Source organism: Zootoca vivipara, chromosome 6 (genome assembly GCF_963506605.1).
Source record: "Zootoca vivipara chromosome 6, rZooViv1.1, whole genome shotgun sequence".
In the NCBI taxonomy this organism is placed as follows: Eukaryota; Metazoa; Chordata; class Lepidosauria; order Squamata; family Lacertidae; genus Zootoca; species Zootoca vivipara.
The window spans coordinates 78,799,519-78,824,239 of record NC_083281.1 but is presented as its reverse complement, the minus strand read 5'-3'; the positions used below and the strand labels follow the sequence as shown (position 1 = coordinate 78,824,239).

Genomic DNA, 24,721 nt, shown 5'->3' with positions numbered 1-24,721 from the left:
TAACACCTGAGCACAGTGAATGAAAATTACATTTCCCTCGACAGAGCATGGTTATTTGAGAGACAGAGGCCAGGCTGGTGTGGATGAACACACTCTTTGAAGCAAGAGGTGCCTGTACTGTATATTGCACATGTATTTCATTTTCTAAACTAACCTTTAGGGGTTTGGGCAGCATTTTTAGGGCAATGAGGCAATGTGTAAGCACAACGAAGCCCCTCTTTCCCCATCACTGAATGAAGCCAAAACATCAATGTTGGGGAGGTAGGAGAACCATATGGGTACAGAAGGATGCAATCAATCTACGCCAAGATAATACTTCATGTTTTCGGCAACAACAGCAGGCAGTGACATCGCTTTTAGCTGTTTCTTCCTTGTAAATGTGACCTTAACGAAACCTGGAATCTCTAACACTGACTGAAGAGCAGCGGGAGGAGTCGGACAGAAGCATTAACTGAAAACAAGCGGTGCAGTTAAGAAACTGAACCCAGGTAATGCCCCATCCCCAGGTATAGATGGGATTTACGGGAATGTGATATGATTCCCTCTTTATGGGGTGAGCAGTTGTGGCTAGGGCAGGGGGCCCATCTCTTTCTAAACCTGCAATGAGGTGATCTCAACTGAGTGTGAGTGATGGGGAAATTAAACGTCGTGCAAAGTGTTCTCCCAGCTGCGAATTGAAACAGCATCCCCCCCCCTTTTGGACTTTTTCACTCCCCACTGGGGCTCCTCCTCCTCCGAAATGGGCAGGAGGGTCTGTGGTGTGGCTGATTTATGCGATCATTCCTCAGTTCCTTCTCGCTGGGCTGCTGTTGCTGAAGAGCTGTCCGTCCCGGGCCGAAAGGAGCCGCCAACTGTAAGTGAGATTAAACAAAGTCAGCTTGCCTTTTCTATTTTCCCCTTCATTTTTCTTTCCTGCCTGGACACAATTTTTTTCCTTTGCAAACATTCAGCACCCAGATACTGTGGACTTAGCAAGAGCACAATCTCTTCTGCCTGGCAACAACAACAACAACCCCCCCCCCCGGTTTCTATTCCATGCAACTCCTTTTCTCTTGGTAGGGGACTATAGTTTTGTCTTCGCTCTTCCACGTTCCAGAAAATTTTCCATTTAAAAAATGTGCATCTTCACTGCAGACTTGGAAGGGAGTTTGGATGTGCCTCAATGCTCACTCAGGAAGCTTTTAGTTAGAGGCTGTGACAATTTTCAGGTAGGATTCGATTGCATGCTGGCAAATGCAGGTTGCGCAATTTTCTGTGTGCAACTTACCTGCTTCACTCAAAAAAGACAAAGAGAACTTTGGGCAATAAGAAGAGGAGTTGGAAATTGCTGGGTAACCTTCCTGGAAACAGCTGAGAACAGTTGCCTCCTATATAGCCAACTGTGTATCTTCCCACAAACGGATCAGAATGAATGATTTGGGGGGGGGGGAGTTGTCTTGAAGTGCCTTCATTGCACAGGTTGTCCTATAAGTGCTTTAATCTACATTGGGTTGGCGGGTGTGTGACAGAACTGTGGAAGTCTGATTAATTTGGCCTCCAGGTTATCAGTTGAGCGTAGCAAAGTGGCCGCCCAATGTGACCCAATGCAAAATGTCAAGGTGGAATCTGCAAAGGAGGGGTTGAGTTTGGCTTGAAGCTCATGGGATCTCTTGCAGAGCCTGGATCCTCCCTGTTTTCCAGGGTGTCCCAGGGAACGATCATTTTTCTGGACTTTACGCATGTGCCGATTGCCTCAATCTTATTATTTAAAGCTCTGTGAGATTTCACATGTAGAATATCGTTTTTTTCCCCACCTGTACAGTAGGGCTGGAGGGGCAAATCTGATCGAGTTTGCATTTCAAGGTGATCCTCCCTAATCTGCATGTTGGAAAATGAAATTCTCCAGATTCTGCAATATAGTTTTCCAGCCATGTAACGTGTACACAAATGCAAGTTCCTGAGCGAGGTTTTGCATAAAAACACATCTGTTTGTGATGGTAGCGTACAAAAAATGCACTGTACTGGAGAAAAATTGCTTTGAAAAAATCTGTGTCTTAGGCAAACTGCATACAAAAATGTGTACATCGGAAGAAATTCACACTAAAATGCTTTTGAATCTGCAAGAGGACTTTTTTTTAAAAAAAATATGTATTTTAAAAATAGCAAACTGCTGTGTACGCGTGCAGAACTAACCTTAAGATTGGAAAATGAGAAACAAAGGGCTACATGCAACCAAATTCCAGAGTAGACCCATTGAAATTAACAGATCCATGTTATAATAACATGGCCCATCTAGACCAGCATCCTGTTCTCACAGTGGCCATCTGGTTGTCTGTGAGAATCCTGCAAGTGGGACCTGAGCACAAGAACTCCCTCCCTGCAGTTTCCAGAAACTGGCAATTCAAAAGCACGTTGCCTCTGACACTTCAGTGGGTCAACTCTAAGTTGGACGAGCATGAGACACAACCCTGGGAAATACAGTGGTACCTCAGTTTACAAACTTACTCTGTTCTGGAAGTTTGTTCTTAACCCGAAGCGGTTCTTAAACTGAGGCGCGATTTCTCTAATGAGGCCCCCTTCCACCGTTCAGCTTCCGTTCTTGGACCAAGGTAAATTACCAAACCGGGACACTCCTTCCGGTTTTGCGGAGTTCGTAAACCAAATGGTTTGTAAACAGGGCTGCTCTTAAACCGAGGTACCAATGTAGAGAAATTGACAGGTTCAGCCATCCGTACCTTCGCCTCTTTCTCTAACTCTCCTGCTTCCCTGAGTCTCTCTCTCTCTCTTTCTCTCTCTCTATATGTACACAAGTGCAAATCATTTGAAATGCATGTTCTCCTCCTGCACAGATCATCGTTTTGGAAGAGGACTGATGTGTAACTCCCAAAAGTGATCTCCTCATATTTTCTTGAAGCAGGTCACTTCATGCTGCTGTGACATTTCCTAAGAGGGACTCGCATAATTCGGGGGGGGGGGAGAATCTTGTAGTGCAGTCCTTCTGGGACTTTATCACTTTGGAGATCTGTTCAGACCCACGACTGAATACCCTCTCTGAATATTAACAAAACAACACAGAGACACCAAACTTTCCCACATTTAGAAACAAGTGAGTGAGTGTGAGAGAAAATGCTAAGGCCAGAACCATCTTCCTTGGTGCTTGATTTCCATGGGGATTATTTTTTTTGGGGGGGGGAGGCATCCTAGATTTAATTCCCTTCCACCACAATGCTTGTCTTTCCCTGCACCGACAGATATGCCCTAGACTTGTGCCATAAATTGCAACAGCCTGATTTGCATTTTGCTGTCAACAGAGGCTCCCCCGATCAGTAGCGGCGAAGTTGAGCTGATGGACAAAACTCTCCGAGTCGCCTTTGGCCTGTGCACCACTCTGCTTTTGCTGGGAAAACCGAACTGGATAGGTGAGAAAAGATAACTCTTCTTGAATTCTGTGATCTAGTTTACAAAAGCTCTGAAGGCCTCAGGTTCAGGCGGAAGCCTCCCCCCACCCTCTCTCTGTGGTGTGTTGCACCCTAAGTCCAGAAGCTGAAGAAATGGAGGTGCAGGAGAGGAAGGTGCCAGGCATGAATGAATAATAGGATTGTAGCATTGGAAGGGATCCCAAGGGTCATCTAGTCCAAGCCCCCGTAATGCGGCAATTGCAACTGAAGAATCCCAGACAAATGGTCATCCAAAAACACCCAATGAAGGAGAGTCCGCCACCTTCCAATGCACTCTAAACCTATGGAATTCCTTGCCACAAGATGCATCGATAGATCCTAATCTGACTCCGCATCCTACATCTTAAGAGATGGGCTGTAAGTCAGTGGTTAGCACATCTGCTTTGCATGCAGAAGGTCCTAGATTCAACCACCCAGGCAGGGCTGCTGAGAGAGAGAGAGAGAGAGAGAGAGAGAGAGAGAGAGAGAGAGAGAGAGAGAGAGAGAGAGAGAGAGAGAGAGAGAGAGAGAGAGAGACCCATCTGAAATTCTGGAGAGAGTTGCTGTCTGTCAATGTAGACAATACTGAGCTAGATAGACTAAAGGTCTGACTCTGTATAAGGCAGCTTTCTATGTTTCTCTCTTGTTTGTGAGCTCCTGGAGCCTCTATATCTGACCTTGTAAGCAGAATGTTGGACCATATATAGTTTGATTCAGGAAGGGGTTCCTTAAAACTTCCAGCTGTCTTTGGGAAATCCTCAGCACACCTGGGGCCATACCATTTCAGAGGGCAGGTGGAGGGCTGTACAGTGGTACCTCTGGGTAAGAATTTAATTCGTTCTGGGATCTGTTCTTAACCCGAAACTGTTCTTAACCTGAAGCACCATTTTAGCTAATGGGGCCTCCTGCTGCCGCCGTGCCGCCGGAGTACAATTTCTGTTCTCATCCTGAAGCAAAGTTCTTAACCTGGGGTACTATTTCTGGGTTAGCGGAGTCTGTAACCCGAAACGTTTGTAACCTGAAACGTTTGTAACCTGAAACGTTTGTATACTCGTCCCCTTGGCAAAAAGGAAGAAAGAAAATGTACCTCAGGGTGAAGGGTGCCTTAGAAACTTTCCACAATCAGGGAAGCTTTAAAATGTGGGATCATTCAGATCCTATTCACCATAAAGGTAAAGAGTAAAGAACCCCTGGATGGTTTAAAAAGGTAAAGCTACCCCTGACCATTGAAGGGACCCAGGTGGCGCTGTGGGCTAAACCACTGAGCCTAGGGCTTGCTGATCAGAAGGTCGGCGGTTCGAATCCCTGTGACGGGGTGAGTGCCCATTGCTCGGTCCCAGCTCCTGCCAACCTAGCAGTTCGAAAGCACGTCAAAATGCAAGTAGATAAATAGGAACCGCTATAGCGGGAAGGTAAACGGCGTTTCCATGTGCTGCTCTGGTTTGCCAGAAGCGGCTTTGTCATGCTGGCCTGGAAGCTATACGCCGGCTCCCTCGGCCAATAATGCAAGATGAGCGCGCAACCCCAGAGTTGGTCACGACTGGACCTAATGGTCAGGGGTCCCTTTACCTTTACCTTACCCCTTTAAAGGTAAAGGGACCCCTGACCATTAGGTCCAGTCGAGGACGACTCTGGGCTTGCAGCTCTCATCTCACTCTATAGGCTGAGGGAGCCAGCGTTTGTCCGCAGACAGGTTTTCTGGGTCATGTGGCCAGCATGACTAAGCCGCTTCTGGTGAACCAGAGCAACACACGGAAATGCTGTTTACCTTCCCGCCAGAGCGGTACCTATTTATCTACTTGCACTTGACGTGCTTTCGAACTGCTAGGTGGCCAGGAGCTGGGACTGAACAACGGGAGCTCACCCCATCGCGGGGATTCGAACCACCGACCTTCCAATCAGCAAGCCCAAGAGGCTCAGTGGTTTAGACCACAGCGCCACCCGCTCCCATGCATGACCAACATGAATAATAACAAAAATGCTCTATGCTGTGCTTTAAAGTCCTAGCAATTACCTTGAAGACTGACTCAGATATTCTGTTTGCAAATTCATATATAAGGTGTTGTTTATCTTGCCGGAAGCAAAGTTTTTTTCTCGGGGGTGGGGTGGGGAGTGAAAATCTGATTTCAATAACTGTTTTGAGCAGATCGGCTTAACAAAATTATCTTTATTAACTTCCCCGCCACCCCCAAGAGAGGAGGTTTTGATTTATTGAGGCAGGTTTTGCGAAGCTCATTTCCACGCAGCTGCAGTGAAAATGGTACAAAGTGTTTCACTTTGATCTAGTTGTTCTGCGGGAAATTTTTATAATTGGCAGCTCCGCAGATCTCTGGGAAGTTTGAACTTTGAAGAATTTACAATTCTACCATTCTAGGGGTAAAAGTCCAGCTTAGTTTGCTATTCTCCCAGAATTAAAAAGGCTGCTGTGTTGTTTTTCTCTGTGTGCCAAAATACGTTTTTGACGCTTGGCTCGAGAGTTTACTTCCCAGAGGAGCTCCTCTTGCTGTTTGATGGATGACATTTGCCAAAAACATTTGAACAGAGGAGGGAGGTCTGCCAAGAAGGGGCTAAAGAGAGTGGCGTATGGGGAGGAGGGGGGCCATAGCTCATTGTTATGGCACCTGCTTTGCCTGCGCAAGGTCCTGGGTTCAATCCCTGGCATCTCCAGGTAGGACTGCGAGAGAGACCTCTGCCTGAAATGCTGGAGAGCTGCTGCCAGTCAGTGTAGACCAGGCATCCCCAAACTGCGGCCCTCCAGATGTTTTGGCCTACAACTCCCATGATCCCTAGCTAACAGGACCAGTGGTCGGGAAAGATGGGAATTGTAGTCCAAAACATCTGGAGGGCCGAAGTTTGGGGATGCCTGGTGTAGACAGTGCTGAGCTATTTGCACCAACGGTTGTTATTCAGTGCAAGTCTGCTTCCTTTGTTCCTGCTCCTTGGACCAGGCCCGTACCGATGGATAAAAAGCCTCCCTGAGATTCCGTAGGCCAGTGTTTCCCAACCTTGTGCGTCCAGATGTTTTGGGACTACAACTCCCATCACCCCTAGCTAGCAAGACCAGTGGTCAGGAATGATGGGAATTGTAGTCCGAAAACAGCTGGAGGCACAAGGTTGGGAAACACTGCCGTAGGCAATAACTAGCTCAGTGGTGGAATGCACACTGTGCATGCAAAAGGACCCGGGTTCAAATCTGAAAGCTCCCATCCCAAAACCCTGGAAAAAAGCTACAGTACCAGGCATGTAGATGCTGTTGATGGGTCTACTATGGTATGACCTGGAAAATGTGGAAGATTCATATTTGGCACCTGGCCAAGAGAGGTAGCTCTCGACTGGGAATGAACACAGGGTGACCATTTAGGCATTGCCAAAAATCAGAAGAAAGGAGAACACAGATTTGCATAGCATTTGCATACGTTCGCTGCTTATGTATAGTTGCAAATTTAGAAGCAGACTATAATTTAAATACATCTCACCCTGGTGGGTTAGGCTGGGAGCAAGTTGCACCAGCTAAGTCTTGCTGTTGATTGGGGGGGGGGGAGCCTCAGCCCTTTGTGATCTCTCCTTAATTTGTCTTAAATCAGCCTTGAACCCTCAAATGCATAAGGACAAAGGAAGCTTATAATGAGGAAGCTGCCTTATACAGTCTTAAACCATTGCTCCATCTAGCTTGGCATCATCCACTAACTGGCTGTCTGGGGTTTCAGACCAACATATCTCTCAGTCCAATCTGGAGCTGCCAGGGTTTGAACTTGGGACCTTCGTCATGCGACACAGATGTTCTGCTACCGGGCTGCAGCCCTTCCCTTTTGCAGGACAGTCCTCGGCAAAACAGGACACATTGGGGGGGGCACCCTGAATTAATCACACCTTCATTCCCTGCTCGTGCAAAGCTCCCTGATAGGCTACGCTCTCTCAGACACAGCTCCCTAATTGGCCAGGACATAGGACCCACAGGACGGCCTGCGGCACAGTCTCATAATTTCATATCAGCCCCCCGAGAAAGCCTCACGGCGTTATGCTCTGCGGCTTCTCCTGCTTTGTGAGGTTTCCGCTCACACATGCCACCTTGCGCCTCCTTTCTCCACGGTGCTTGTTCTGGGATCCCAGCAGAAAAGATCAGCGTTGGATTTGGGTGCTGTACAAATGTCCCTGTCACGAACTTTGGCCATGGCTGCCATGCGATTATTTATGGCTCCTTTCAGGACGTTGCCTTTTTCTTAAAAAAAAAACAAAAAAAACTAAACTGAATAATAAAAAGCTTGGAGGCATCCTTCTTCTTCTTTACAATGGTGCTTTGAGTGCCCCCCTTCCCACAGTGGGGGGCACTGAAGGCTTCAATGAGGCCACTTGTTCCCATCCAAGGCCCCTGCGCAGGAATCCGAAAAGGAGCCCGAAGGAACTCCTGCTGGCTCAAACGAGCGGGCGCTGAATGGGAACAAGGGGGTTCCTTTGAGCCTTTCTGTAGCTCCATGGAGAGCTGTCGTGGTGTGAGTAAAAGCCCCTTTTGAGGAGGCGTAATTTAGAGTTCAGTCCAAGATGGAGGAGGCAAAATTGATGAACCTTTTCTATAAACAGCATGAAAAGAGAGGCGGGAGGGGTGGGGCGGGGGTGGGGGAAGAGAGAGGGAGAGAGATCTGGTCCCCAGGATTCTGGAATGTCCTCATCTCTCTGCCAGGCAAGCTGGTATTTTGATTTCCTCAGGCCAGGGGTGGGGGAAGCTTTTCCAGCCATCTGGAGGCCACATGCCAGTGGCAGGCAGGTGGGAAAAGGTGCGGGGCCCGCAAATGCAACGTTTACCTTGGTGCAATAGGCAAGTTTTTATGCACACTTTCTGCCCTCTGTCCTCCGTCCAGGCAAGCGAGGGGCATTATCAGAGGTTCGGTGACCTTTCCCTTGCAGGATGGCGGACCTTGATGGTTGCAAGAATGCGATAGTTCACTGTTCCCTTGTTGTTTTGTTTTAATTTACAGGTGCTGCGGAGGATGGGGATTCCGTTAGCAGGGTACGTGTCCGTCCCTTTGGGTGTGTGTGGATTGTCTGGGGTAGGAATGGATTTGAACACCAGTGTTCGATGCTGAGCCTGGTTATGGGGCGGGAGGGATAGTCCCATGTATTAACAGAAAGAGATGCAAGTATTGTCCAAGTCTAATGCTGGTGCTCATCGCCTTGCGCATGTTTGATGTGAGAAGAACCAATGACCTTTCTGATCTTGGAGTTTCGAACAGTGCTGTGTGCGCGCAGCTTTCTTCGCTCTTCCAATGGCCTATTCCTATTAAAATCAATGGACTTGCAGCTGTCTGTTCATATCTGTCAGGGGGACTCCCTACAGGGACCCTCCTCCAGTCATCCTGACCAGCACTTCGCCCAGTGACAGCACAAGCAGCGGGTCAGGAGGAGGGAATGAGAAATGGAGCGGGATGGAGAGGGGGCTCCAAGACGCATCAGAGCCCCTGCACCGACCCAACTGGCCAGAGGAGGAAGGACAACGCAGCGAGGTGTCGGAGCCTCTGCAACGCTCCAGCCAAAGGACGGGAGAAGGAAAGCAGCCCCTTCCGGTGCCCATGTTGGGTCATGCACCCAGACGTAGGGCAAGGGGGCGGCGTTTTGGGGTCCCCAGGCTATTATGCTGGCGCAAAAACAGACGAGCGTCATTGCCGGGTTCTGAATCAGACTAGGCAGTCGTGTTTTCTGATGTCTCTGCACTGTAAATAGTATGCACAATAAAGCTCTTCAAGACAGAGCAGACTTTACTCAAGAGCCACAATGCCCTGACAATATCATTTGTTGCCCTGTGAGGGTTCTGTCCAGAAAGCGGCCAGTAAACAAATGATTTCGTTTGCAGGACTCCGCCTCTGCTGGGGAAGGCGGGAAGGACCTCCCAATGCTCTATGTCACAACCATCCTGGTAAGTCAGCTTGGCAACTTTTGTGAAAGATGGGACTCCACAAATTGGTGGTGTTATAACGCATATCAAAAGTTTTTCTTTCTTTACTGGAATCCCAGGTTGGCAGAGTGCTGTTGCACATGTGTCTGGCTTTTGGGCTTCCTGCGGGTATCTGGTTGGCCATTGTAAGAACAAGGTGCTGGACTGTTGGGCCATTGGCTTGATTCAGCAAGCTTGTGCTATAGATGACGAAAACTCGGCAGCACCTCGCAGGCAGCTGAGGTTAGGATGACCCATGAAGCTCTGCCTGTGGTCTTTGGTGGTTCTTTCTTTCACATGTGCAGACATGCCTTGTTAGCTAGGTCCCCCTTGCCTCATCCATAGGAAAAGCCTTATGTGATGGTCAAAGGAGCAGAGCTCGAGGGCTACTGCATCGACCTGCTGGAGAAGCTCTCCAGAATGCTTCACTTCAAGTACAAGGTGGGCATCGTCAAGGACGGGAGGTATGGAGCGCTGAGTTCCGCAGGAAACTGGTCCGGGATGATTGGAGAGATTGTGAGGAAGGTAAGCTTTCCCCTGAGCCCGTGTGTTGCGCATATTTCCTGTTGAAAAAGACTACGGCCACTTTGCAGCACTCATGGAAATTAATAAAAGGAAAACCTCATCAGAAGAACATGTTCTACCCCAGACATCTTGTGTTTGATAGGTCTTAACTGGAGTCCAATATGGCGGCGGCAGCAGCATCGGCCCTCCAGATGTTTTGGACTACAATTCCCATCATGCCTGACCACTGGCCCTGTTAGCTAAGGATCATGGGAGTTGTAGGCCAAAACAGTTGGAGGGCCGCAGTTTGGGGGTGCCTTACCTATGGCCTATACTATGGCGGGCAACATTTCTCCAGGAATAGGTCGTTTTCGACAAGGCTGTTGTTTACTTCTGGCAGCCATTCATTTTGCATTAGAATCTCTGACCTCCAGCGACACAGTTGCAGAATTGGACTTGTACATGTGTGTCTTCTACATGTATAACTCTTGGGGAACCATGAAATCTTGCAACTGGCTCGTCGTCTCCCCCCCCCCCCCAGTCAATCTGCTGTCTCTCTTATTAGAAAATATTTGTAGTTTTGCCATAGACACAGATTATGCTTACATAACTGCCGCAGTGCAAAAAATATTCCACGAGTGGATATTTCCTTGAAGTTTGTCATTCCGGTAATGTAACGAATAGAGACCATATTCCCATCAAGCTATTTGGATGGCGATTCTGCATTTTTGTTACGATAAACTAGAATTTGTTAATCCGGTCTTAATATTGTCGGGGTATTACTTGATTCCCCCCCCCCACAATTTCTTTGCAATGCAGACTTTTGCTGCTATTAATAGATTTGTGTAAAAGTTCTAGATCTTCTTCTGGGAATATACAGGCTGTCGCTGATGCACTCCTTCCATTAGTGCAAGGATTTTCATTCGCATAACTTACTCTCCCTCTCCTCTCCCTGTGTGTTCCCCTCCCCCTCCCCAAATCTACTCTGGAGGATTGGGGTGGGGGTGGGGAAGGACCCTGAACAGATTTAGGAGAGGAGGCAAAGGCATGGAGAGGTGAGGCTCTGTTGTGCAGGCAAAACACTTTGCACCGATGGAAGGAATGCATCAAATGCCACTCCATTGTTTTTTTTAATTAAAGTACCCCAAATATTTAGGATCAAATGACACATGCATGGGTGGATCCTGGATTTCTGAAGTAGATCCCCCCCCAACCCTGAGGGCTGACAACCCCAATCTGTTGGACCCCCTTTCTCAGTGTATCACAATTCTACTTTGGGAAGCTGCGAAATGCAGCACGGCTATCGACTGGGAACGAAGATGGGGAACAGAGCTCTGTGCATGTGTGTGGAGTCTAATGGCATTGTATTAGAAACAGTCCTCTGCCTCCTCTTTCTACCCTTTTGGTAGGAAGCCGACCTGGCGGTTGCTCCGTTGACCATCACATCAGTGAGAGAGGATTTCGTTGACTTCACCCAACCTTTCCTGCACACAGGAATCGGGATCTTGCTTGAGAAGGACCCTTCCCTCCAGGAGGCTTCCCTCTTCCATTTCTTGACCCCCTTCAGCAAGGAGACTTGGTTTGGCGTCCTGGTGGCTTACCTGTTCTCTAGCCTTTGCTTGTTCCTCGCTGCCAGGTGAAATCTCTCTTCTCTCTTCCAGATGATAGAAAGGAAGAAGCAGGTGCCTTTTTAAAAAAAACCCGAAAATGGTGATAGTTCTATTTGTACGCTGCTTTGAGTCATTTTTTTATGAGTAGAGTGACTTATTATTAAGCACAGTGCATTTAAGTAAAGACATGATAGCCAGACATATGGGCAGAGACACAAAATATTACCAATTTTTACCGTACATCTTCAGCTGAGGGAAATGGGGCAAAATTATCTTCTCACGTTGATAGAAGCAGGTGACCCTTAACCCCACAGCCTCGATAATTTATTGCATGTGCCTATAAATTCATCACAAAGCCCAGACACATCAGTGGATTCATAAAATAATAATATTAGTGATTTTTTTTACCACAAACCTGCACCTGAGGAATGTGTGGTAAAATTCGCCTCTCGGGTTGACAGAAGAAGCATATAACTTAAATAAAAACAACAACAACTGGGATGTTTTACCACAGTACCGTGTTTCTCATATTTTAAGGCATCCCCAAAAAATAAGCCATGACAGGATTTCAAAGGGTTGGTGAAAAATAAGACATACCCCGAAAATAAGCACTATCGCAAAGCCCCGACCGAGTGAGAGGCGAAGCCGCGGGACCCAGCAGGAGCTCCCTGCCTGCTTCCCCGAGCCGTAGCGCATCGGGGGACAGAGCCGAAGATCGGCGGGCGCTCCTTGCTGGGCTTGACAAGCCCAGGAAACAGCGCCCGCCGATCTTCGGACCTGTGCTGTGTGACAGGCGGGGGTGGGGGGGAAGCGGAGATCGTTCTCCGCTCTCCCCCCACCCCCGCCTGTCACCGAAGATCGGCGGGCGCTCCTTCCTGGGCTTGACAAGCCCGGCAAACAGCGCCCGCCGATCTTCGGCCCTGTGCTGTGTGACGGGCGGGGTGGGGGGAAAAGCGGAGATCGTTCTCCGCTCTCCACCCACCCCCACCTGTCACCGAAGATCGGCGGGCGCTGTTTGCTGGGCTTGACAAGCCCGGCAAACAGCGCCCGCCGATCTTCGGCCCTGTGCTGTGTGACAGGCGGGGGTGGGGGGGAAGCGGAGATCGTTCTCCGCTCTCCCCCCACCCCCGCCTGTCACCGAAGATCGGCGGGCGCTGTTTGCTGGGCTTGACAAGCCCGGCAAACAGCGCCCGCCGATCTTCGGACCTGTGCTGTTTGACGGGCGGGGGTGGGGGGGAAGCAGAGATCGTTCTCTGCTCTCCCCCACCCCCGCATGTCACCGAAGATCGGCGGGCGCTCCTTGCTGGGCTTGACAAGCCCGGCAAACAGCGCCCGCCGATCTTCGGCCCTGTGCTGTGTGACAGGCGGGGGTGGGGGGGAAGCGGAGATCGTTCTCCGCTCTCCGCCCACCCCCGCCTGTCACCGAAGATCGGCGGGCGCTGTTTGCTGGGCTTGACAAGCCCGGCAAACAGCGCCCGCATGCACTTTATTAAAAAATAAGACATCCCTTGAAAATAAGCCATGTCGTTTTTTTTGAGGAAAAAATTAATATAAGACATGTCTTATAATATGAGAAACACGGTATGTGTATTAAAGCACGCCAAAGCCCAAACATATTGGCAGATGCAGGAAATCTCCATGATTTTTACCACACATCTCCACCTGATGTGTGCATGGTTATGTATTTTTCTAACCTGTTTTGGGATATACTGTCTATATCCCAAAAGATAAGCCAAAGGTTCAGAAATGACTTCACAGCTTTGTTTTATTTATTGCTTGGTCCACCGTTCAGTATTCTAGTGCAGAGTTGTATATTTCATGTTTCATGAAATACTAAAAACAGCAAAATGAAAAACAGACGCAGAAGGTGATACATTTTACTGGGGTGGGTGCTTAAGTTTCCCCCTTCTCTGGTAACCCTCCCCAAGGGTGCTTTTCCACCTGGAGTCACCCACAGAGAGGGCAATTTTAAATGGAAAAAATGACTGCCCCACAGAGGAAGATGGCCCGTTGAGGCTTATGGGGTCCTGCTCCACCAACTGCAGCCTGCCCCTCACCAACTGACCCTTCTTACTTACAGCAGGCATCCCCAACCTTTGGCCTTCCAGATGTTTTGGACTACAATTCCCATCACCCCTGACCACTGGTCCTGTTAGCTATGGATCATGGGAGTTGTAGGCCAAAACATCTGGAGGGCTGCAGGTTGGGGATGCCTGACTTACAGCCAGTCCAAAGAGGCTTCCTGGCTTCCTCCTTAGTCTCAATTCTGCCTAACAGGGAGGAGTAGGATGGAGGCAAAAGATATAAGAAATAAATCAAGCCTGCTAGATCATTCCGCCCACCTCTTTTAAAGCCATCCAAGTTGGTGGCCATCACTGCCTCCTGTGGAGGTGAGTTCCATAGTCTAGTTTCTTTGGCCTGCCATTGGCTGCGGCTGTACCTGTCCTTGATTCTGACTCCGCCCACTGTTGGGCCTTCTGCCCTATCGCATCCAGTGGTCACCAGCCACAGCTGGGCTCGAGCAGAGTTGGGGGTGAAGCTCCTCCCTTTCCTTGCTCCTGAACGCCGCACAAACCCGTAGTCTTGGAACAGCCACTTTTCACCTGTTCTCTCTTGCAAGATGCGCGCAGCTTGTGTGCTCCTGTATTGTAATCCATGTGTTCACCAGGGGCAGGTGAATGAATGACTGCCTTACCTTTCTGCCTCCCCCCTCCAGAATGAGCCCTTGCGAATGGGATGGAAATGAAGAGACCAGCTTCACGCTCATGAACAGCCTGTGGATTGGAGTGGGGGCATTCACCTTGCAAGGTTAGATCCCCCAAAGTCCCATAGTTCCAACTATGCATGAAGAAGTCCTTTCTTTTGTCTGTCCCGAATCTTCCAGCATTCACTTCCACTGGACGTTTAAGCACTTCTGATGTGCTTTCTGATGCTCTTGCTTCCTCCCTGCAGGTACCGTGCCCCGACCCAAGTCTCTCTCCGTACGGATAATTTCTGCCATCTGGTGGCTGTTCAGCATAGTGCTACTGACCGCGTACATCGCTGGCTTCAGCTTTGTTTTGGAGTCGGGCTCTGAGCAGATCTCCATCCAGACCTTTGAAGACCTGGTGAAGCAGGGGCATCTGGAGTTTGGGACCATGGAAAGCTCTTCCACACTCCAGTATTTCAAGGTGGGCTTGGCTATGTTTGGCTGCCAGGGATTTCGGCCCTGGGCTAAGACACCAAAAACCAGTTGTATGGAGACCTTGGCAGACTCTATACCAAATGCAGTTGGTATAGAACAGCCATAGGCAACCTTGGCCCTCCAGATGTTTGGGGACTATAGCTCCCATGATCCCTAGAGAACAGGATCAGTGGTCAGGGTTGATGGGAATTGTAGTCCCAAAACATCTGGAGGGCCGGAGTTGCCTATGCCTGGTATAGAACAAGATTTCCCAAACTTGGGTCTCCAGCTCTTTTGGGTCTCCAGCATCATCCCTGACTACTGGTCCTGCCAGCTAGGGATGATGGGCGTTGTAGTCCAAAAACAGCTGGAGGTCCAAGTTTGGGAAACCTTGGTATAGAATACAAGTTTCTGGAAATCATGAGTGCTGAGAGTGCTGTTGCACCCGGGTCCTGCTTACAGGCTTCCCACTGGGGCAACTGGTTGTGAGAACTGCATGCTGGACTAGCTGGGCCTTTAGCCTCATCTAGCAATGCTCTTCACAGGTTTTAAATGGGAATAAACTTGGGAATCTAGAGGGCTGCTTTTTTGCCTGTCCGTGCACACTGCTCCTTTGAAGGGCTCCTTCCACCCATCTATGCATCCCCTGACACAATTTATCAAAGCTGTTACTTTTCTTCTTCTTTACCTTTCATGGCTCTTTATTTTACATTTGGAGAGTCATGCCCATTAATGGCACTATATAAACGAACCAAGCAAATGAACAATGAAAAAATGAATGTAATTTTGAAGGAGGAGGGTATATGGTTGGTCTCAGCCATAGGAGCCAACTCCTAGGGACTCAGCTCCCTCTGTCCCCCCCAATAAAATATTTGAGGGGGCTGGGCCTCCCCCCTCCAAAAAGTTGACGGGCATTGCCATTCAAATGGTGTGCATGCACCATATCATGTGATTGGTTATGCAGGGTGGGGTTCACTTGGCCCCCATATGTTTTATTCAAGCTGGCACACCTAGACTCAGCAAACCACTTGTGATGGACTGGCCCATCCAGGTCAATTCATCAGAATTAAAATCTCAGACATCTGGTGGGGCCCATTACTTTATGAGTCCCATGCATGCTCTTCATCTCACAGGGGTGCCAATTTGCACCTGCTCGCTTTTCCCTGGGAATCTGGCTAAAAGTATAAATAATCCTAGCCTCGAAAAGTATGTAGAGCTGAAAGGGGAAGTACAGTAGGAAAGACTCTTCCAAAGTCCTCCTTCAGCTCTGTGTAGCTTTCAAGAGAAAAGGCAACTTTCTGCATCACCTTGTGATCAAGGGGGGCAGGAAGTGGGGTCTCTGGGTGTGCCAGGGGGACACCTAAATGGCACCACTGTATGCATGAGTGCCTTAGCGACCCCTGACATTATCGAATACCCTGTGGCTTCTTTGAATTACAAAGGCTTGTTTGCATACCCAAGTGACACGCTTGTGTGAACTGCTCGGCACGCGCTTGTGTAAATGGCAGCTCCTTTTCAGAGAATCATAGAATTGTAGATTTGGAAGAGGCCCCGGGGATTGCCCGGTACAACCCCCTCCAATGCAGGAATGAACATGCAGCTGTCCCATATGGGGATCAAACCTGCGACCTTGTTGTTGTCATCACCATGCTCTAACCAACTGAGCTATCCAGGAGGCCCTTCCTAATGTGATCCTGTTGTGGCTGCAGAACTCCAAGAACCCGATCCAGCAGTTGGTCTACGAGTCCATGAACAAGAAGAAGGACACCGCTTATGTAAAGAGCTACCAGGAGGCAATCCAGCGCGTGCTGGATTCGAATTATGCTTTCATCGGAGAGTCCATCTCTCAAGACCTTGCTGTTGCCCAGCACTGCAACCTGATCCGCTCTCCAGAGGTCATAGGGGCAAGGGGGTTTGGCATCGCCACACCAAAAGGTAAGCCACCAAAGACCAAGAATTGCACCTGAGATGTTTCAGATCACAACCTGATTGTCTTAAGCCAGGGGTAGGGAATCTTTTTCAGACAGAGGGCCACATACCCCCCTGAGCAACCTTCCAGGGGCCACATATTAGTGGCAAGTGGTGCCGGAGGCCTTAGTGGGCAAAGCAAAATATGTGAATGTTCCCTTTCTAGAGTAGGCTAGTTTTACCCATTCACACACATTTCTGTTCTTTTTCCAGGCAAGCAAGAGGCACGATCAGAGTTCAAGGACACATTCCAGCCAGGCCAAAACACTCAAGAAGGGTGTGAGTCAGGGCTGGTAAAGGATGTTGCTAAAAAGGGGGTATAGCCTGGGGAAAATCCAAGGGCCCGATAGCAAGGCTTGGAGGGCCACATTTGCCCTGTGTGTTAGGGGTTCCTCAACCGTCTTCAGCAGCGATTCTGACTTTTGTTTTTGCAGTGTCCCCCATTTCTTTGGCATTTGCCTACCCAGTTTTTTGGTAGAATTTGGTGATTCATCATCATCATCATTAACTTATTTAATTTTTAAACGCTGGGTTGGTTTGTATTAGGGCCAACTGAAAGGTAGCAAGTTGACTTTGGAGGCGTACCCAACTAAGTTCTAATCAGAGTTAGATCAAATTAAATTAACAGACCGTAATTAGTGATGCCCATTAACTTCAGTAGGTCTGCTCTGAGCAGGGCTGGCATTGTCTCCAAGCCCTTTGAATTCACTTGGAATCTTCTTCAATCTGGATGTGAAGCTAAAAAAGGGAAATAAAGGAGCATGGGGAGGGCGGAATAAACCTTGCTAGGTAAAGTCAGTAGCATAAGATGGAACAGAGGATGAGGTAGCATGCAGACCTAGGCCCCACCTGCATTACACATTATACATGTAGAGCAGCATCATGCCACTACTGGATTCTCTCAAAGAATCCTGGGAAATGTAGTTCGGTAAGGATGCAGGAAGTTAGTAGTAGTTCCTCTCAGAGCTACAATTTGCAGAGTAGTTTAAAAGGGCAATTGCTCTTCCCAGGCAACTCTGAGAATATGGTTCTGCTTACAACTCTCAGAACCTTTAACAAACTACACTTCCCAGGGTTCTTTGGGGGGGGGGAGCTATGTTTGCTTGCAGTGGTAGGATACTGCTTTAAATGTCCTTTGCAGACAGGAGCCTTAAATCTGGTGAAGTATGCATAGTTTCCACCAAAAGCTCTAATGCAGCGTTTCCCAAACTTGGGTCTCCAGCTGTTTTTGGACCACAACTCCCATCATCCCTAGCTAGCAAGACCAGTGGTCAGGAATGATGGGAGTTGTAGTCCCAAAACATCTGGAGGCACACTGGTTGGGAAACACTGTTCTAAAGGACTGTGAAGCACAGGGGCTGCTGTTTCTTTAGGCTCATGGTTCAAATGGACCTCGACATAGGACATCTAGTCCTTGCTGGTACAGGTAACCTACTGCTTCAGCATCCCCAATGGGTGACCTTCCAGTCCTTACTTTGAAATATGTAGTGAAGGAGTGTCTACCACAGGCTGCCCTCTAGATGTTGTTGGACTACAACCCTCTACCATTCCTGACTGTTGACCCTGTTGGCTGGGTTGATGGGAACTGGAGCCCAACCAATATCTAGAAGGGACTTCCATCTTCCAAGGAGTGGTTGCCACCAACCTGGATGGCTTTAAAAGAGGGTTAAGCAAATTCATGGAGGACAAGTCATTGACTGCTAAACCTGAAGACTATGCTCTGCTTCTACTGTTGGAGGCAACAGCCCTCTGAATGCTGGGCATCTCAAGTGGGGAGAGTTAGTATTGCACTCAGGTCCTGTTTGCAGGCATCTCATAGGCATCCGTGAGAACAGGATGCTGGACTAGTTGAGCCACTGACTTGATCTAGCATGGCTTTCCTCATGTTCTTATGGCCGTCTGTTCCACGGTCAAACGCTTTTCGTACTTCCAGGAAGTTCTTCCTGGTACTTAGTTAAAAACCCCTTCCATGTAACTGGAATTTGTTGGTTCAGGTCCTGACCTCTGGAGGACCACAATTTTGCTTTGCCCATCTATGACAAAGCCCATCAAATGCTGAAAATATCAACACCAGCACTTATTTGTATCTGCTTCAGGCTCTAATTGGAACACATGGGAATCTTAATGGAACACCAGGAGATTAAATTAAGGGTAGCTAGCCTTTTTTTTTTTTTTTTTTTTGCTGAGCTATAGTCAACCTTCTGGATGTCAAAGCAGGCTTGGAAAAAGTGTTGAGGTGTGGAGATTTAGCTTGTTGTCTCCTTGACACCTTCTAATCACTAATTGGGCTTTTTCGCAGTCTTTCTCTCTCCCCTTCTTGCCCCCACCCTTTGGCTTATCACCCAGCGTAAATTAATAATTGACATAAAACCCAAGGCTTGTTTTCTGTTTTGTTGCATTGGAGTTGGGTCTTGCACTTCCAGTACTGCGTAGAAAATGACACAGAGTTCTTCATCCTCATTCTGGATTCACTTTTTATAAAAGTAGCACGAGGATAATTTGGAAAAAGATTGGGGGCCATACCTGGGGAAACCAGCAGAAAGGTCTACGGCTAGCAGTTGAACATTGAAGGTGGTATTTGCTGGAGATTAAATAAACCGCAACCTAAGGGAGTGGGTGGGAAATAATGGGTTTCGGGGAATGAATGCAAACTAAAAAGTGTTGCATTTTTATTATTGACTTTGCATTGCCTGTTCTGTTTCCAAAAGTTCTCTTCCCCCCCACCCACCCGCCATCTCAAAGAGTGGGAAATTTGCATCAAGAAAATCAAATGTGATATGGAAGGAACATAAAGTGTGGAAGCTGGGAGTAATAGGGTTATAACGGCTGCGGGGCAATAGCTATGGGAGTGCTATGAGATGACCTGAAGGCAAAACCCCAGACCACGACGCTCAGCCTTGTGATGGCGCTTGAGATTTTGCAATCACAACTGGCATTTTCAAACAGATGTCCACAGTAAACAGGACTAGCAGCCTGCCAAGGCATGGTTAAGGAAGCAAAGCTGCTCAACAGAGCCAGTTTTGAAGCACCTTAGAGCTAGACAACCTATGGCAAAGCCACCTTGTGTTCGAGTTGGGACCAAGGGTTGCATATGGCTAGACTAGAACCGTACCACAAACTCTGAAAAGGAGCAGTTAACTTTTTATGCTTGCCGAGCAAAGCGCTTTGAGATTTTCTTGAAATGGCGGTTGTTGACGCTACATCTGAAATCCTTGTGTGAGTGGGAAAGCAGGCAGTGAGGACATATACCTTATCTAGTTTCTAGCCTGCCGTTTGGGTGCACATAACCATCTTCCAAGCTTTGCCTGTACATTGTTTAAGGCTGGCCTGGCTGGCCTAAATGGTGCCTGTAGACGTTGCTGGATTCCCATCAGGTCAGGAATTAAGCATCTGGAGGGGGCACCAGGTGACCTACACCTGGGTTAAGCCAAGAGGTGAGGACCCTTCCACTAATCCATGTCCACTCCTAGGATCCCCCTGGACTAACGAGCTGTCTGTGGCCATCCTGAAGCTCGGAGAATCTGGCGATCTCGACTACTTCCGGAACAAGTGGTGGGAGAGCAGCTGTTCCGATGAAGATCACGACAAGTGGAGCCCGATAAAGCCTCAAGCGCTGGGAGGGATGTTCCTCATCCTTGCCCTGGGCCTTGCCTTGGGAATGGTCATCGCTGTGGTTGAGCTAACCAAAAAAAGCCGGCACACTGCAGATCAGGAGAAGGTGAGTTGCAGGCTGGATTTCTTGCGCTGAATATCAGTGCAATGATTATAATCCATTAGGATGTGGTCAGGAGCTCCGTATACTTGCTGGGTTACCTGGGAGAAAGTGTTTTACTTGTGCGATGTGGGCAGCCAATAGGTTTCCCCCTTGCCATGAAAGAAATTGAATAGTTTAAAGCCCTGGGGGGCTTCCAGCATATTCTGTTGTGCGTAGGCACCATTTCTCTGCACTTTCCTCTTGCCAATGGGGAGGGCTGATAGCATCCCTCAGAGCAGGAGATGTTCCTGAACAACAACTCCCATCAAGCATGGGCAGGGATGATGCGAGTTGCAGTTCAGCAATGCCTGGAGGGCCAGAGGTTCCGCCCACCTGCCTCAGAGGGCTGGAATTGACCCTGGGAGTCTTCTGTAGTTTTTCCTTTATTTTAAACAAGGTTTAAAGCAGGCATCCCCAAACTTCGGCCCTCCAGATGTTTGGGACTACAATTCCCATCATCCCTGACCACTGGTCGTCTTAGCTAGGGATCATTGGAGTTGTAGGCCAAAACATCTGGAGGGCCGCAGTTTGGGATGCCTGGTTTAAAGAGTGCTTTTAAACTGGATGTCCTTCCCAGCACATTTCCCAGAAATTTCTTTTTAACTTCAGGAAAACCCCTCAACTGGCTAGGTGAGAAATCCTTGTGTGTTATCGAGCATTTGGGGGGCAGGTTTTGGGGCAGGAAATCTTCAACTTTTTCAGGCACAGAGCTCCACCTCTAACTCCCAAATGCATCTGGTTTTTGTTTTTTAAGAACATATATTTGCAAGGCAGTAGTGCTGCTGTTGTGAGCTGCCTCAGATCACCTGACTCAATGAGACAAGTGCTGGGAGCACTGGTAAATCTGATTTCCCCATAACTCCCTACCCCTAGGAAAGCAGAATTCCCCAGCGAGCTCCTGGTGCTTGGTTCACATCCATAGTAGGATGCTTTGTGCCACAAGCAACACGTGGGGGAAAGGCTACCTTCCAGCTCAGGTGTGACCCCTCTGATCTCCCATGGGCATTTCCCAGCCTTCCTACCCGATATTGCTTTTGACAAGATGGCAGGTGGTTTGCACCTGGTGGTTTGCTCATGCAAAACTAGTCGCCTTACCCCTGAGCTAACTGCCCCTCCTCACCCCCTCACTCTACCGAATTCCCGCAGTGTTTCAGCTAAGTCACACAATGCACAAAGATGTGCATTGATCTGTTGCTCTCACACTGTTTCCTGCGAGGCTTTCAGTGCTTGCCACACACCCAGAAAAACAACATTCCATCACACGCTAAGGGTCATGTGAACTGACCTGCCGCTGCGTTTTTATTTGCAATGAAGGTGCTCATTAGAGAACATTGCGACTTTTCTTCTTCTTTAAAAAAGAGAGATTTCCTGCAGCACACTCTCTTGCCAATTGGGGGTTCCCTTGCGAAATGTTTATTACAAACCGTTTTTGTACCACCATCAATCACCTCCAACTGCTCAGCAACCCTTAATGAGAGTTTGTGAAAGAAATCAGCAGTTTCTAATTGACAGCCCTCCCAGCCTCCCGTTGTCACACTGCCCTTCCCTTTAACTTTACAGATGTTCACAGTTAGCTGATCATGACACAGTAATGTCTCATAGCCCACTTTTCTTGTACTAGTCTTAATGGCTTACCAAAAGAAAGAAAAAAAAGTAATGCACATGTGGAATTTCTGATTTACATTTAAACTCTTTGAGGTGGTGCTTCATTGAAGGTTGGTGTGGAGAGCCTGTGGGCCTCCAAGGTCTCATTGGACTTCCAGCCCCGATCAGCAGGCCTAATGGTCAGAGATGATGAGAGTTGTGGGACCAGCAATATCTGGAGGGGCACATATTTCCCCATCCTTAAGGGGAAGAAAAAAACAAACAGCACTATCCTTCTCTCTGCCTTTACTTGTGTTTAGAAATCTTGCTGCGCCGTGTTCACCAAGGAGCTGAGCCAACGTTTCCGGCCGAGAGAAGGGACGCCGCAAGAGAGCGCAGGGAAATCGAAGCCATAAGTCGACATAGGAAAAGCAAAAGGCCAAACCTTAATGAACTTCTTCTCCCCCTTTTTAAAAAGCAACTCTACTATGCATTACTTAGAGGTGCTCGCTTGAGAGATCTTCCTAACAATAGAGGGGGTGTCTGGCTAAAATCTAGCGTAGGTTCTCTGTAATAACACAAACCCTAAAACCCTCTCCATATGTAACGTTGCAAACCGCAGGCGACTGAACCAGTTTGTTCGGGGGCTTGCTAGCGCCTGGGTCCTGGGTGTTTTAACATTTTCACTCTTCCAGAGTACATGTTACCGGTGTCTGTAAACCACAGCCTTGGCAGGATGACGAATGCAGTTGTTGGAAGAACCTTAGTGAAGCTATGCAAATAATTCGTTCGGAAGCCTAAGGGGAAGCAGCAGCACCGATGGCTTGTAGGGAGTTTTGCGGGTGGCGAGTAAAGTGTAGTCCTGAGCTCCATAACAAGCTTTGTCAAGAGCAAGTTGCTAGTCCTCAAGGAGCTTGAAAGCATGCCTAATGAAAGAAGGAAATGCTGTAGACTAGGGGTGAGGGTTGCATGTGTTGTTTCAGGTGCCTGCAGATCTCCTCCCTTACAAGAAACATAAATCGTGGAAGTGTGCTCAACATGCAGAACAGATGCAGGTAGAAAGAGTTTCTTGACCTTTCCTTGGCCCAGAGCATTATTTGCATTTAGTGCTGAGTATAAGCAGCCTTAAATGGCACTCCTGTGGACCTGTTCAGCTGTGTTATTGACAAGTTGCTCAGGAGGAGGTGGTGTTTTTAATCAAATGCTTAACAGAAGCCTAGGCTTTGCAGATGAAGCTAGGGAGTGCTTCCATCGCAAAAGAGCTGGCAGGTGCCCCCAGCTATAGTAAGGACTAGTACCAACTTTCCCAAATGCCTCAATGCAGCACGGATTTGCATGCGCTTAAACTCACTGTGACCAATGTCCCCTGACTGTGTTGTGTGGTCTAGAGTTCCGACAGCTTTTCCTCTCTTTTTTTGTGCGTTCAAGCTTGCTCACAAACCACAGTGGCATATGAGCATCTTGGGGGGCAGCAGCATTGGCCCAGGTTGTAACAGCAGAGGGCACAAAGGTCTGCCACAAGTGACTTCTTTTAATATGTGCTGGGGATTTAAAGGGCAGATTAAGTTAGGATACAAGCAACCGCTACCCAGAGCTGGCTGTCTCTCTCTCCCTATCTCCCTGTAGAAGTCTCTTCTAAAACCCTCTCTGCAAGCCAACCACCTTGCCTTACAAACGGAACAAAAGAATTAGCAACATTTTTATGTATCACAAAAGTCATCTAAATAAAAGCAAGTTATGACCAAGCTGCCTCTTTGTATGTATATCCACACATCAAAGTCTGTAGTTTTTCCAAGTGTGAGAGAGAGCCAGTGTCCTGCAGTGGTTAAGGGTGTTGGACTAGGACAGGCATCCCCAAACTGCGGCCCTCCAGATGTTTTGGCCTACAACTCCCATGATCCCTAGCTAACAGGACCAGTGGTCAGGGAAGATGGGAACTGTAGTCCAAAACATCTGGAGGGCTGAAATTTGGGGATGCCTGCACTAGGTCCTGGGAGACCAAGGTTCAAATCTGGGAGCTGCTAGGAGAAAAAAGGGGGATATAAATGCATTAAACGAGAAAGCAAATTGATTTTTTGGGGAACAGGGAAAAGGGACAAGATACTTTCAACTCAAGTCACCTTTCTTAGAAGCTTTCAAAGTTTCATTTTTAGTTGTGATACGCAATCGGTTCACGAGCAGCTGCCGATTTTGCCTGCTGGTTCAGCTTTGCAGACCTTGTGAATTATTTTAACCTGTGGGGCTTCAGTGGTAGGGGAAGCTCGAGGGACAGTGTCTCTTGTAGCTAGTTTTCCTGCTTCACATTTCTAAAGCAACCCTTCCAGGCCTGCAACCTCTGAGCAAATCCTACTGAGTGGGGGTGGGGAATGGGAGCGAAGTATTTGGATCAAAAGCAAAAACAGACTTCTCCTCCAGCTCTTTAAAAACTCTATTTGGTATCTGCCAAGTAAATGGCTGGTGTATATTTAGGCCAAAATATAAAAAGACATTCTTCACTGGCATTTAAATATTTCAATATGAATGTCTCACAAAAGAAAAGAAAAAAATCAAGTCTTTTCTCATTGCAAACACCACAGCATTAAGATAAGCACTTACAAAAAAAATTAAGAGAAAACCCAAAACAATATGAGTGAGATACATAATCCATTACACACACACACACACACACACCTATATCTATATAAAGATATATACTGTATATATATGTGAACAATTGTGTGTGTTTGTGTGTCATTTTATATATATATATATATATATATATATATATATATATATATATATATATATATATATAAT

General features: G+C 47.9%; 1 protein-coding gene across 1 annotated transcript; it reads left to right on the top strand.

Moving 5' to 3' along the window:
• Nucleotides 1-634: 634 nt before the first annotated feature.
• On the top strand, nt 635-23,670 carry LOC118086931 (probable glutamate receptor). Its single transcript, XM_035119032.2, has 11 exons — nt 635-853; nt 3,291-3,398; nt 8,390-8,421; nt 9,262-9,324; nt 9,688-9,867; nt 11,256-11,482; nt 14,173-14,264; nt 14,409-14,626; nt 16,329-16,554; nt 20,058-20,305; nt 22,246-23,670. Exons 2-11 carry the CDS (start codon nt 3,326-3,328, stop codon nt 22,339-22,341), a joined length of 1,455 nt encoding a protein of 484 aa, XP_034974923.1. The 5' UTR covers nt 635-853; nt 3,291-3,325; the 3' UTR covers nt 22,342-23,670.
• The last annotated feature ends 1,051 nt before the right edge of the window (nt 23,671-24,721 follow it).

Bases quoted from the DNA above. Each gene is read 5' to 3' on its own strand.
- LOC118086931 (XM_035119032.2), top strand. From the start codon at position 3,326: ATGGACAAAACTCTCCGAGTCGCCTTTGGCCTGTGCACCACTCTGCTT. The intron at 3,399-8,389 runs GTGAGAAAAGAT...TTTAATTTACAG, and splicing joins GGGAAAACCGAACTGGATAG to GTGCTGCGGAGGATGGGGAT. The intron at 14,265-14,408 runs GTTAGATCCCCC...TCCTCCCTGCAG, and splicing joins GGGGGCATTCACCTTGCAAG to GTACCGTGCCCCGACCCAAG.